The sequence below is a fragment of the Xiphophorus hellerii genome, chromosome 22 (genome assembly GCF_003331165.1).
Source record: "Xiphophorus hellerii strain 12219 chromosome 22, Xiphophorus_hellerii-4.1, whole genome shotgun sequence".
NCBI lineage: Eukaryota > Metazoa > Chordata > Actinopteri > Cyprinodontiformes > Poeciliidae > Xiphophorus > Xiphophorus hellerii.
Genome location: NC_045693.1, coordinates 29,937,995 through 29,951,729, shown reverse-complemented (window position 1 = coordinate 29,951,729; position 13,735 = coordinate 29,937,995). Strand labels below are relative to the sequence as shown.

The 13,735-nt window shown below is 39.3% G+C and overlaps 1 protein-coding gene and 1 long non-coding RNA gene across 5 annotated transcripts in view; one reads left to right on the top strand and one right to left on the bottom strand.

The window, feature by feature from the left end:
- Positions 1–5,393: 5,393 nt before the first annotated feature.
- mcm8 (minichromosome maintenance 8 homologous recombination repair factor) overlaps positions 5,394–13,735 on the top strand; it is a 216,385-nt gene continuing 208,043 nt past the window's right edge. Inside the window, exons 1-18 of one of the 4 annotated variants that reach the window (XM_032552453.1) lie at positions 5,394–5,573; positions 6,106–6,337; positions 6,492–6,557; positions 6,959–7,041; positions 7,126–7,275; positions 7,386–7,483; positions 7,553–7,751; positions 8,849–8,934; positions 9,101–9,121; positions 9,384–9,529; positions 9,663–9,737; positions 9,819–9,957; positions 10,571–10,601; positions 10,697–10,834; positions 11,789–11,849; positions 12,016–12,096; positions 12,508–12,703; positions 12,797–13,010. In XM_032552453.1, the coding sequence (XP_032408344.1) occupies positions 6,130–6,337; positions 6,492–6,557; positions 6,959–7,041; positions 7,126–7,275; positions 7,386–7,483; positions 7,553–7,751; positions 8,849–8,934; positions 9,101–9,121; positions 9,384–9,529; positions 9,663–9,737; positions 9,819–9,957; positions 10,571–10,601; positions 10,697–10,834; positions 11,789–11,849; positions 12,016–12,096; positions 12,508–12,703; positions 12,797–13,010 (1,992 nt within the window). In that variant the 5' untranslated portion in view covers positions 5,394–5,573; positions 6,106–6,129. Of the gene's footprint in view, positions 5,574–5,623; positions 5,745–6,105; positions 6,338–6,491; positions 6,558–6,958; positions 7,042–7,125; positions 7,276–7,385; positions 7,484–7,552; positions 7,752–8,848; positions 8,935–9,100; positions 9,122–9,383; positions 9,530–9,662; positions 9,738–9,818; positions 9,958–10,570; positions 10,602–10,696; positions 10,835–11,788; positions 11,850–12,015; positions 12,097–12,507; positions 12,704–12,796; positions 13,011–13,735 lie in introns of those variants that run through there. The other 3 variants (XM_032552451.1, XM_032552452.1, XM_032552455.1) reach the window with 3 other exon arrangements.
- On the bottom strand, positions 10,095–12,445 carry LOC116712687 (uncharacterized). Its single transcript, XR_004337622.1, has 2 exons — positions 12,411–12,445; positions 10,095–10,810 (listed from the first exon to the last, which is right to left on the bottom strand). It is a non-coding gene; the product is annotated as an uncharacterized LOC116712687 (long non-coding RNA).

Genomic DNA, 13,735 nt, shown 5'->3' with positions numbered 1-13,735 from the left:
ACGGCATAAGATATGGATAATCACAAAAGGACTGAATTTGCAACGGTCAAAAAAAAGATTCCTTGAGAACCTGGATGATTTGCTAAATGACAAACTGGGAAGCTTGGCTATTTTCGAGAGAGTAAGAGTCTAGTCATTGCACATCTGCATTGAAAGGAGACAGTTTGAGAATTTGAGGATGCTTTACTTATGTATCTCAAGGGAACTGCTTTAGATCTGATCTTCTAGAAAGAAACATCTGAACAGATAAAAGACTTGCTTGACTCAGTATACCTTGCAGACAGCTTTGAATTACCAGGGTATATGCTTGGAGATTACTGGGGAGAGGGCTTTTTACTCAGACTGCTGTCCCTTTGACCCAGCCTCCCATACGCTGTACAAAATGGATGAGTGATAATTCAAAGAAGTGTAGATAGAAAAAAAATAAACTAATCTTCTTTGGAATTTAGTTCTGCTGAGAGAAATAACAGACAGTAGTCAGAGGGAGATGGGATGAGTGTCAAGGTCCTCGATTGCTCTTTTCTCCGTCCTTAGTGAAATAGCCGAGATGACTGTGAGAAACCCTTTTTTAATACTGGCATTGAAAGAAAAGCAGAGAACAAAGCTGTCATCAGAGTAATTTCAGCACAAATTGAAGAAGCGCCGAAAGGAAAGAAAAAAAAGTCCTTGACATTTCCATCAAATTGGACTGAAGAAAAGACTTGCTGCTGGCAGAAAGAGTCTAAGCGGCAGGTTTTAGTTTCTGTGTCAGACATACTGCTGGTGTCTTTATGCATATGTTACCTTCAGATAACCGCTGAAAAGCCCTGGTCTGTAATTATAGTCTGCTAGCCAGTGTTAAAGGCAGAAATGTCAGTAGCACTTGACAGCAGATTGCCAACCTCTGGGTCTTCAGACCCAGAGTGTGGGCTGGATTTCTGCTTCAATGTCGTCTTGTGGTGGGCGTGTTTGCTTAGTTGTTATGTCACATCTAATTTTGGGTGTGTGTGGTGGTGTGGGTTTGCTAAAGGCAGTGTGTGATGAACCCACCTATTTGGCCTGGAAGACTCAGCTTTGAAATCTTGCTTCTTTTTTTGGTGATAAAATTGATATTCCAGCTGCTACATTCGTTGGCCACCCAGGATGTTCTCAACTGCTGTTCTCTTTATTTTTCTCCCACTATTCATGTGAACAACTTTTTTATTTCTTTTCAGTTGTCCTCCTCAGCAAAATAAGACTCATTACCACTTTTCACAAAGTACTGCTGGCAGTTGTTGCCAGAATTGAGGTTTAAGGGCAATTACTTTTTCACATAAGATCAGGAAGGTTTGGATAGCTTTTTTTCTCCCTCCGCAAACGGAATCATTATTTGAAACCTGCTTTTTGTATTTACTTAGTATATTTTATGAATGACAAAAAAGGCAAAAACAGAAGAAATCTGAAAGGCAGCAATACTTTTTTTTTTTTTTTTACAACATTAGGTGTACATTCTTTCAATGAATGTCCACATCCACTACTTTCTGCAGAGCAATACCATGACAGTTTGGCAGTTCAATTTTCTTTTGCAGCAAAGTGGCGACGGCCCACCACCTACACACACCGGGCTGTGCTGCTCTCCGAGAGACACAACTGATCACCGGGCTTTGTGCTAACTGAGGGGAACCAGCTGGTATGAACTGAGGAGATATTTTCACACAGTAAGAGATTCTGTGAATTTATGAAGAAAAAACAAACTTCACGGAACAACACTGCAAAGGTTTGTGCTACAATGACAGTGAAAGAAGAACAAAGATAAATCAACTTCAGAAATGTTAAAATCATTCTTAAAAATATATTTAAGGGTTACCAAAACAAAAGGTCACAAATAATCACTGTGGATACTTGATGCATAAAGATGCAAAGGTTTGGCCAGTTCTTCATATTATTCTTAATGAACATCAGAAGTTAACCAACTGAAACCACAAGAAAAGTTATATATATATAATTTTTTTTATTATTTTATTTTACTGTCTAGATAATTTAGGGATGATGATATATCTAGCTCACAAGATGAACTGAAACACAATATTAGGCTTATGAGACAAGACAACGTTTATTTACAGGGGTCTTATTTACCCCTGATGGACAGTTTTATCTATCTATTGGTAAGATAAATAGTTTTGAATAACAAAACAATTTGTTTAACCAAAGGAAACCATAGGATACATAGTTTGGCAATGGCAGTGGCGGAAGTGAATGAAGCCTCTCAGTTCATGTTCCAAATATTGAACAATAAAGTCGGACGAACAGGAATGTTTGCTCTTTTTAACAGCCATCTTCTTTGACTTGTCTACTCTCTTCACAGTCGGGGACGGTTGTTATTCCAGAATGCTACAGAACCTAGTTTCCTTCACAATTGAGCTGACACATTACGTGCATCACACCAAACGTTAGCGATTTGGTAAAATCAGATAACATCGCTTCTCAACAGCTGAGTATCCAGACCCTCTGGATAAAGCATCCAACGAAGAGCTGTTTTTTTTACCAAGAGACACACCAAGCTTGGCTAGAACTAAACTAGACATTAACCAGCTAGGATGACAATTAACAATTGAACTTTTTGAGAATCAAAATAATCTGAATGAGATTTCAGTTCCATGTTTTAACATCTAAGAAGCAACACAAAAACATTTTAATGTGAACTGTGATGAAGAAATTTGCTTAAAATTAAACCCCAATTGAGGGGAAGAAGTATTTCAACCAGAGTGAGATATCTCAGTTTGACTTTCTGCCAACAACTCAACTCAATAACACACACACTCCATTGACTTCTTTCATTTCTATAGCCTACCTCTTACTCTAGCCCTAACCATATCCATTACAGACCTAACCCTCACCCTAACCAAACCTCAAGTCACACCTTAGTCCTAACCCTAACCTCTTATTTAAAAACAGCATTTCCCCCTTGTGGATGCCAGGCTTCAGTCTCCACAAAGACCAGTGGTTCCCCACAAAGTAATATGTGTCCCCACAAGGTATTAAATACATGGCACACGCACACACACTGAATGGCATCTTTCACCTCTGGCACTCAGACTCTTTCAAGACATATCAATACTCTTGTCATGTCAGCAGCAGCGATACACTTATCGGACTTCAAAGCCTTGAGGTCTTGCTCAACAACAAACAGCTGAAAAATGAAATCCTCTTGTTTGCTAAACTGCTTTGGATCGCATCGACCCGCTCCTGATTGATCATGTAGCCACTAAACGCCTAGCTGAGAGTTTGCACCTCTCCATGTTCTCCACATCCATCTCTTGGCCATGATTGTTAGCCCCTCAGCTCCCACCAAGCACCTCCACTTCCACAATTACTCTCCTGAAAACACCGAAGAGACACATGCACACACACACACGCACCCATACCCACAAGCAGAGGTGTTTTTATTTTTCATCATGGCGGAGTGATAACACCGGGGGATGAATTTAGGAGCGCGACACTTTTCTTTTAATTTCTTTGTCTGCTTCTACTACAAAAGTTTCTTCTGGCCTTTGCAGCAACCTGCCACAACACAGTTAATCATCTGTCTCCATTTTCTTGAGTGTGTGCATTCTGGACTATTAGTACTAACTACTGCAGGCAACAGTAGTTCAACTATTGATTTTTCCTCTCTGTTCATTGTCTCTCTCCACCCCATCAGAACACACACTTCAGAAAATTTGTGGGGGTTTTTTGTTGTTGTTGTTGCAGGTTTTAGTTTAGAAATGTGTTGACAATCTTTGTTTTGTTTTTTTTAGATGGTTATCTTGAGTTGTGTCACTGAAATCATATTGAATTCATTTATTGATGAGGATTTTTTTTTTCACTTTAATGAAATAAACAAGTTCCTGGATCATATTTTGCCCATTTAACCTCAGATATGAGTTGTGTCTTTATAGCCATTGAATATTTTTACATTTTCTCCAGTTACCACCAGATATTTTAATATATTTAATGGCAATTAGCAAACATCTGGTGGATCTGCACATCTGCTGAGGCTGTTATAGGAGCTGCTTCTCAGTGAAACACTGATAAAAGCTTCAAAGGGTTAAAAGAGGACCCATGTCGTGATGACTTCCTGAAGGCAGAGTAGGAGTTTCTTAAAGAGAGCAAGGCCCAATTTCAAGGCATTAAATTACAAATTGAAATTTCTTTTAAGTCATATCTGATATATGTATCATTTTTATAAGAACTGAAGTTTACATACAGTAGTTACCCAATTGTGCTGTAAATGTAAATGCCTCAAAAATATTTGACACTGTCCCTTAAAATGTACTTTATTGATCCCAGCATTGGGAAATTATTGGGGAACAGCTGCATGACACACAAGAAACAGATAATATGCTGAACATTAAATAAAACATAAAATATACTGACATAAAATAAAATCAATTTCTATATGATTAGCAAAATTACGTAGATAATAGTTATTTATCAAATGATTAAAAAGGTAATTAAATTTGATTTAGAAAACTGTGCTTTTATACTGAAAATGTGACTCTTGCAAATCTTATTAACCCTAAATCCACACTTAATTTGTCAAAAATGCAGAAGTGGATGTAAATCTGAAGTTAAATTAAGGAGAAATGCACATATATTCCTGCCAAACTCGATAGAACTCATTAAGTAACAAAATCCTATAAAGCACATTCACATGTTAGAATGGCCCAGTCAAAGTCCAGACCTACAGTAAATACTGTTGGGAATCAATGATCAAATCTGAAAGATGCTGGTGAGCGTTAGCTCTATTTTACAAAAAAGAATGGGGGGAAACAAATCAGCTGTTGAGAAAATGTAGGGGTGGGCTCCTCAGAATGTGTAAATGAATTGTATTTATACTGATGTACTTCTAAATTGATAACAAATAGTGCAGCTCTTTTAACAATACTTGTTATTATAAAAATGTCCAGAAGATGGAGCTAGATAACTAATATGGATTTCTTGTCCTCTAGTCGCTCTACAAACCCTTTTGTTCTTAATCTTATACGTATTTCAGTTCGTTACTACACTTTATTTTTTATCGAAGACACAATAGTTTTATCAAAAAACAAGCAACTGAAGCTATAACAAAACATGTCAAATTAGCAGTTGGCAATAAAAGAACTGAACTCAAACCTTCATATAATTTGGCTCAAGTTTTCATATCAGTTTCTGAGAAATAGCATTTCTATATTTTGTTTTTTCTGTGTGTGAATTTCCATCACTTTTCTTACATGCTGTTTACAAACTGTTGTCTATGTTCATTTTGATTTTTTTTTTTTACTGCCTATTTTCTATTTTAGGGCAGATTGCTTTTGAGGCCAGTTGGTCTGCCTGGATGTTTTTCTTTTTTCACAGCTGAAAATGTCTATGTCCAGGGCCAAATATTGACTCCTATGCATGCCCTTCAGGGGGCAGTATAGCACCTCGCAACCTGGGGTGTTGCAAGCAGCAGCAGAAGAAGCTTGTTGTCAGTGGAGGGAATTTTGACACTTTAGTTAGCTAACAGAAATTATCGAAGCGTTTCGGGAAAAGTAGTCTTTAGTGGACGGGTCTAGTTACAGAACAGTTATAGGGTTATCGACCCAAAACGAAAGGTACGTACGACCTTATGTAGTTTTCTTAGGTTTTCTATGGTAATATAAGATAATAATAATAATATTCTTTAAGCTATCTCTGTGTACTTGAAAACAACTAAAAAATTAGGTGTTATGTGGGTACCGCGCGCGGTGTCGCAGGTGACATTGTACCACCCGCGACCGTCACAGGTTCGAATCTCGGCCAGATGACCTGTACCGCATGCCTCTCTATCATAGTCCATTTTCATCATGTCTGACAACCGCTAAATAAAAGCCAACGGAGTTAGGAAACACCTTAAAAAGCCAGTGTTTGTGGTTAAAAATAACTCTAACTATGTAGGCTACCTGCTTTATTCATTGACTCTATCATGTGATAGAAGTGCTGGCCATGGCTTATTTCTCTTGGAAGACTGCAGTGATAAATCCTGTTCTAGATGTACGATCTCCTTTGCACAGTGACTCGTTTGTATACGCAGCAGGTGTGTTTTCATTTAACTAAGCATTTTAAAAAGGTGAAATCTGTGCTTCTAACTCTCAAAAAAAAAATTAGACTCCCCCCTCCATCAAAAAAGCTATGAGTACAGAAGGAACCCCTAGAGGCTCATGGAGAGGTGGGAACAAGGGATGGAGAGGAGGTGGAAATGGATGGAGAGGAGGAGGAAGCAGTGGATGGAGAGGACAGGGAGGATGGAGGAGGCCGTGGAGAGGAGGGTCAGCAGCAGGAGGTGGAGGGAGCCGAGGAGGTGGTGTTAGTGGAAATCCAGCGTTAAGCTCTCAGAGAGGTGAGCTCCATTATTATTTCTGTATCTAGCAGGAATTTTGCTTTATTCATTTCAAATCACCTCCAAACATTTCATGTCACCATTTTTTATTAATTTAGAATAAATCAAAAGTTCTTTGAGCTTCATCCAGACTGCTTTACTGTTGTCCACTCAGCCCCAATCCAGACCACTCTTGATGCACTGTGTCCTTACAAAGGCTGGGCTCTGTATTTCACAGAAGGTAAGTCAATGTGTCACTATAGGACATACGTAGCCTCATATTGTAACTTAACTTGGTAAATTTTAATATTTTGTATGTTAATTCTTTTTGCATTTTGTTTTGGTATGAGAAGCCTTACATTGGCCTCATTTTATTAATTTGACCTGTTACAAAAGATGTTATTTTTATATGTTTGTGTAATGTTTTAATTTTAATTCCTATGTGTTCACCATTTTCTACAGTTTCACCAAAAATCCTCTTCAACCCTTCTTTGCTTTCACTGTCACTGGTGTATCAAAAAATATATTTAAAATTAGTTAGCAAACAAAGCTTAGCCTGGTAGAAATTAAGTAAAGCCTGGCTGTACACAGCAAAAGTAAAATGAATTTATTTTGATAATATTTCCATTTTTTCCTGCAAAGGTTTCATAGAGAGCTCACCCAGTGTGGAGAAGATCAAAGTGTTTGAGAAGTACTTCATGTCCCAGATCCATCTGTATGATAAAGTCAGTCCTGTGTTGGCATGTTTTTGTGCTTTGTGTTTTCTCGGTTAAAGGTGAGTAAAAGAGAACGGTTGTGTTTTTCTGTAGGACGAGATTGAACGCAAGGGCAGCGTGTTGGTGGATTACACAGATTTAACTGGGAATAAAGCCGTGTGTGAAGCTCTCACTGACATTGTGACAGACCTGCGGGAACAGCCAGACGTGATACTGAACTGTTTGGGCGTGGCCATTCATCAGGTAGACACAAAAAGCCATTGAATGTAATATTCTTACCATAAATCTATTTTAATTTGTGAAGTTAGTTCGCTTGGTGTTACATTTCCAACTGAAGAGTGTGTGTGCTTCAGGTGTTGACTGCAGATTTGGAAAAACAAGCTGCAGAGCTCCAAGACGAGGAACTTCCTGTTGCTACACCAATCATCAATATTCCTCATATCAGTGTGAGGTACTGCTCGCCATACAGAGCAGGAAGTTCTTTCACTGTCCCAGCTGAGCCGTAGGTTCTTCCTCGCAGGCTGTATAACTACGAGCCGCTGACTCCGCTTCGGACTCTGCGGGCCAGCGTGTTTGGCCGGATGGTGTGTGTGAGAGGAACCGTGGTCCGGGTGAGCAACATCAGACCTCAGTGTACCAGGATGGCTTTCAAGTGCCAGACCTGCGCCAGCACTCTGACCCTACCACTGCAGCATGGAAAATATGCAACACCCACGAAGGTTTGAACACACACTTCAACTTGATCTGGGTTGGTTTCACAAATTTGGTGACAAACTTTAAATGTTGACATAGTTCTATGCAGGGTGTCCTTAAAAAGTCTCGAATGCATGTATCTAATACTAAGGCCTTAAAATGTCTTAAATTGATAAGAAAATAGCTGTCTATAGTGGCCTTAAATAAGTCAAGTACAGGTTCTAAATTTTGTGGTGCCAGGACTATTTAATCTTGTATGTTCTATGTAGTTTATTTTTCTTGTGGCACTTTTCTGTCAGGCAAAGATGTGAGTCACACGCAGACATCTTCAGTATATTGTGTGACTTGAGGCAGTTGAGTCTACCACTAGCTAGTTGCTAATAAATCCTTGCTAGCTAATTTGTGAGTACTTCTGGCTACAATGTTATTTTTGCTAAAACCCAAAGCACTAGTCATAAACATTAGTTAAACGCTTAAGCGCTAATCCAGCATGCTATTTAGCAGAAGCTAATGCTAAACTGCTAAATTCAACTATATTAATATCTACCACGGCTATCTGTGTAAAGTATTCTTAAAAGTCGATAACCAAAACTTCAACACAGAAGTCAAAGTTTATTCACAAAACTATACTGCTTTATCTGGAAAAATTAAATTAGGGGAAGCCAAGTGTGCTAAACGTTTTCACTAATGGGCTAAACAAAAAATGCTTCATTGTTAAAGAATTAGCACTAAGCTTAACTAATGGAAGAATTCTTAGCAGGCGATAATCAAAACTTCAAAACAGGTGTCAAACTTAATTTAGCTGAAGGTTTTCAAACCTACATTCATTTATCTGGAATATTTAATTTAGAGGAAGCTAAGTGCTCTAACTGTTTTCAAAGTTAGCAAATATGCTAATGCATTAAAATGAAAAGTTAGCTCTGCTAATTTCAGATTAGTGGAAATGTATCTATCACTGGTTTTTACCTATTTTATGTTATTTAAAGCACTAAGCGATTTTATCATGACTGTATTCCACAGAAAAAAGGTTTTTTGGCCCATGAAGATCATTCTATGTATATAACTCTATTCCCTGTTTGGTCACTAAGACAAATCACAGAGTTTTGTTTGTTTTGTCATGTAGTGTATCCAGCCTGGATGTCGTACTCGTTCCTTCATCCCTCTTCGAAGTTCTCCCTCCACAAAGACAGTAGACTGGCAAATCATCAAGTAAGGGCATAATGATCATATTCTCTGTGTAGAGGAGATGAAAGTTTTGGGTTTGGTCTACAGAGAATATAAGAGCGGCCATAAATTCTAGCTTGAGACATTGTGCAGACAGATTTATGGGGTTATCAAGGATTATTTATTTATTTTTACATGCTGCTGATTTCAGAAGGCGTGGTCTTCAGATACGGCAAGTTCTACAATTTTGTGACATAAATTTTGTTTCAGTTTTAGATTTTTTTTATGTGTCTGTAATTTACTAGGTAACAGATTTTGCAAGGCTTTTGTAGCACATATATAATTTTTAAAAAAGTCAAATAAAAATGTTAAAAACTGTTTAGAGGGCTGACATTTTACCTCCATATGAAAGGAAAAAGATTATGAAAGGCTGATCAAAAGTGAAAAAAGTGTTTTTTTGAGCTCTGTGAAACGCATTTCTCTCGCCTCCTCAGGGTGCAGGAGTTGATGGGTGGCGAGCAGAGGGAGACGGGACGAATCCCTCGCACCGTGGAGTGTCACCTGACCTCTGACCTCTGCGACAGCTGCGTCCCAGGAGACGCAGTCACCGTTACGGGGATAGTCAGAGTCATCAATGACGGTGCGAACATACATATTAATATCTGGTCATGATTACAGATGTACCCTCAGCAGTGACAAATAAGACTAAAGACACCACCCGTCCAATCAGATGTCTTCATCACATAGTTCAAACATCTGCTTTCTGACTGCAGGCAGCTCCAGAGGAAATAAAGATCAATGCATGTTTCTCCTCTACATCGAAGCTACTTCAGTCAGCAACACCAAAGGTACCGGCAGGCATGTTTTTGATCCATGCCACATCACCCTCTAAGAGTTCAGGACAGAGTTAATATGAGCTGAATATTCAGGTCAGCTGTCCAAATGTGGAGGTGAAAGGTCAGGAGGATCAAGGGAAGATCGTACAGGAGGAGAGGAGTTCAGTCTGAAGGAGCTCTACGCCATCCAGGAGATCCAGTCACAGCCGAACCTGCTGCGACTCATCGTGCGGTAAGTTTATCGCTGTCTGCAGTATGTTTGACTGCTTTGTGCTTCGTGGTATTATTGTAAAATCATCAAAAGGTTCTAAATAATGATTTGTGTAAATCTTCACAGTCGGGTATGAAAAATATGATAGTGAGGGAAAATCAAATAAAAGAGTTAAATGTATTTTTATTGCTGCATTTAGCGATATGGACTGTGATGGCAAGCCACACCAAATCAGTGCCAGAATTTCTAGATATTATATGATTACACAGATGAGCTAATAGAACGATTATAGAGATATGCTTTTTAGTTTTTGGACTTAGTCAGACTTTTTGTTGAACACATGACCTGTATGGATCTGTTTAAATGAACTGGATGAAATGTTTAACATGTCATTAATTCTAAAGTAAAATTACTTGCAGATCAATTCTGCTCTGCTACATCAATTGCGCCGCTCAGGCAGCAGGTTGCACTCTGTACTTTCATTGAGATTTTTTTTTCTTTTTCAATCTTTCATTAAGGCCTTTCTGGGGGAAATTACTTTTTTTTTGGATAACTGTTCCTTTATGTTTGGATGCAGTGTAGTTGTACAGATTTTTAACCCTCTTAATGTGTGCACTTCTCCGACTTCTTCCAGCTCTTTGTGTCCTGCCATCTTCGGCCATCTGGTGAGTTCAGACTGAAATTAGTCTGTGATTTCTTAGAGCAATCAGACACGCTGCTCATATTCAGTGTTCATGCTGGTTTTCCTGCGCGTTGGCAGCTGGTGAAGGCTGCCCTGGCTTTGGCATTGTTTGGGGGCAGACAGAAACACGCAGACAAGAGCAGCGTCCCGGTGAGAGGAGACCCTCACATCCTGGTGGTGGGAGACCCTGGACTGGGGAAGAGTCAGATGTTACAGGTAACACAGAGGAGCTGTCCCAATAAGCAATTTATCAATTAATTGCATGATAGATTGAAATGAGCTCAGTGACTTTCATTCTGGTGATTAATATTTTTTGAAGGGTTCTTGTGTTCACAGAGTCTTCATATTCCTTTTTAATTAAAGGTTTTGGCTGTGTGTGGTTTTTATTTATATAAAAACAAATATATCTATATATCTTTTTTTGTTGTTGAGTTATTTTTGATATTTAAAATATCTTACAGTTTCAGTGTGGAGTGTTTATGTACAAAATTAAAGTTTATCAGTCTTTAAGAGGACAAACTTGCATTATTATGCCAATATCAATATATTCCTTGAAGGGGAAGTTATCCAAAATTGACTTTTTTGAGCCTGGCATCACGTCATACTGTTATTCTTTCATCAAAAACGTACCTGGAGTTTTGCTTTGATTTTTGTCATGAATGTTTGAAAAAAACTTTTATCTTCCGTGGCAACTATTCAACTGTGCACAACGCTTGTGTGGACCTAGTTCCAACCTTCCAGCTCCTTCAGCTCCTTCAGACTAGTCACCAGCAATTAGCAGACACCTACTGGAACTGCGCATCTGCTGAGCTCATTATATGAGCTACTTCTCAGTAAAACACTGGTAAAAACGTTGTTAAAGGGTTAATAGAGGAGCCATGTTGTGATGCCTTTAAAAATAAATAAATATATATTCAGCACTTTTGTAACAAGTTAACATAGTTACTTGATTGTGCTATAAAATGGCACTATGTGACTGGAATACACACAATAGAGCCCCTTTATAAATGATCTCAAAACAACAATGTTATTGTTTATTGCATTAATTTCTGGGACAATTCATCGTCCAGTAAAAGTTGTTATCGTGACAGGCCTGATCGTTTTGTGACGGTACCGACTGAGACGGTTTAACTGTTCATATCTTTTTGGTTTCTGTTCCTCGTTCAACAGGCAGTGTGTAACGTGGCTCCAAGGGGAATCTATGTATGCGGCAACAGCACCAGCACCACAGGTAAGCCTCTATGTGCTTATACTTCAAATCCTAGAATTGAAAGAGAGTGTGCTGGGGTTTTTTAACCATGACTGTATCTTTTATATACACTCTATGTTCTTTTGACTATGGTTATATACAGTATATTCTGGTTCCAAAATGTAACATTTTGTGTTTACCTCCGAAGGACTAACAGTGAGTCTGTCCAGAGACTCTGGAACAGGAGATTATGCTCTGGAGGCAGGCGCTTTGGTGTTGGCTGACCAAGGTACTCAAAGTATATGCATTTTCACTTTGGGAAAGTTCATTTGAAATTCCCCAAAACTAACACCGTTATTAATTTTCCATATTGATTTTTTAATTCTTGTTTTTTTCACCGCTGGGTACAAACATCAATGTATTTGAAAATATGACTTAATGAAATAACTGTGCGGTTTAGCAGTGCCAATTTCACCAATGTACTTAAGTATCTGATAGTAGATAAATTTATTTCAAGACTAATATTTGTGGAGATTTTTAAGCATAGACTGTTTGCAAAAACAGATGTATTGCAGAAATGTTGATTGTGAATTGAATAAATACCTCAATCTGATACAATTTGAAGTCCATGTTGCCCATTGTTGGTTTGCACCTTCTGTGTCAGGCTGACTTCCTGGTTTCCTGCTTCCTGTACTTCCAGGCCTTTGTTGCATTGATGAGTTCGACAAGCTGGGGAGTCAGCAGCAGGCTCTGCTGGAAGCCATGGAGCAGCAGTCGGTGAGTCTGGCTAAGGCCGGCATCGTCTCCTCTCTGCCTGCTAGAACATCTGTTGTTGCTGCTGCTAACCCTGTCGGAGGCCACTACAACAGAGGGAAGACTGTCTCTGAAAATCTAAAGTGAGTTTTCACCTCTAGTAACTTCCAGCAGCTGCTTCAGGAGGACGTAAAAGTGGAACAGTTGGCTTTAATTTCCTTCTGTTGTGTCCGTAGAATGGGCTCCGCCCTCCTTTCCCGCTTCGATGTTGTCTTCCTTCTTCTGGATATCCCAGATGAGTCACATGACCGCCAGCTGTCCGAGCACGTCATGGCCAACAGGGCAGGGAAAGGCAGAACCAGCAGCGCCACGGTGACCAGAACTAGTAATGACCCAGAGACTTCCATCCTGCTGCAGCATGCAGCCATGCCGCTGTCTGAACGACTGCAGGTAAAACTGGTTCTGGACAGAAAACAGCCAATCCTGAATGAGAACAGCCGGCCACCAAGTTGTGACGAAGCTCAGGCGCTCTAGGGCATAGGTGTCAAACTCTGGCCCGCGGGCCAAATTTGACCCGCAGTGTAATTATATTTGGCCCGCGAGGCAATTTCGAATTAATATTAGAGCAGGCCCGCCGGTATTATAGGGTGGCAACTCTGTGACGCTGCATTCACCGCTTATACTACAAATCCCATAATGCTCTGCTGTTTTTTTGGCGCTTCAATCAGGACAGAGGCAGACAATCATCCTCTGTGTCAGTAGCACTTATGGTAGCGGACATGGATGTGTTAGGAAGGTGGTGATCCGTCTTCTTGCACTTTTAAGTTATATAAGCCTTGCTTGTTCAATATTTATTGTTAAATCAAAACTTGTTTGGGTCCATATTAAAAGATTCATTTGTTCAACCTTGGCCCGCGGCTTTGTTCAATTTAAAATTTTGGCCCACTGTGTATTTGAATTTGACACCCCTGCTCTAGGGGGAGGCAGTGGAACAAAGACCTAAAACACACCAGCAAGTCCAGTTCTGAAAGGCTCAACAAAAGCTTAGTTGAAGGTTTTGGAGTGGCCTAGTCAAAAACTTTACCTAAATCTGATAGAGATGCAGCAACAAGACCTTAAACAGGTTGCTAATGCTCAAACACCATTTAGTGTGGTTGAATTAAAACAATTTTCTG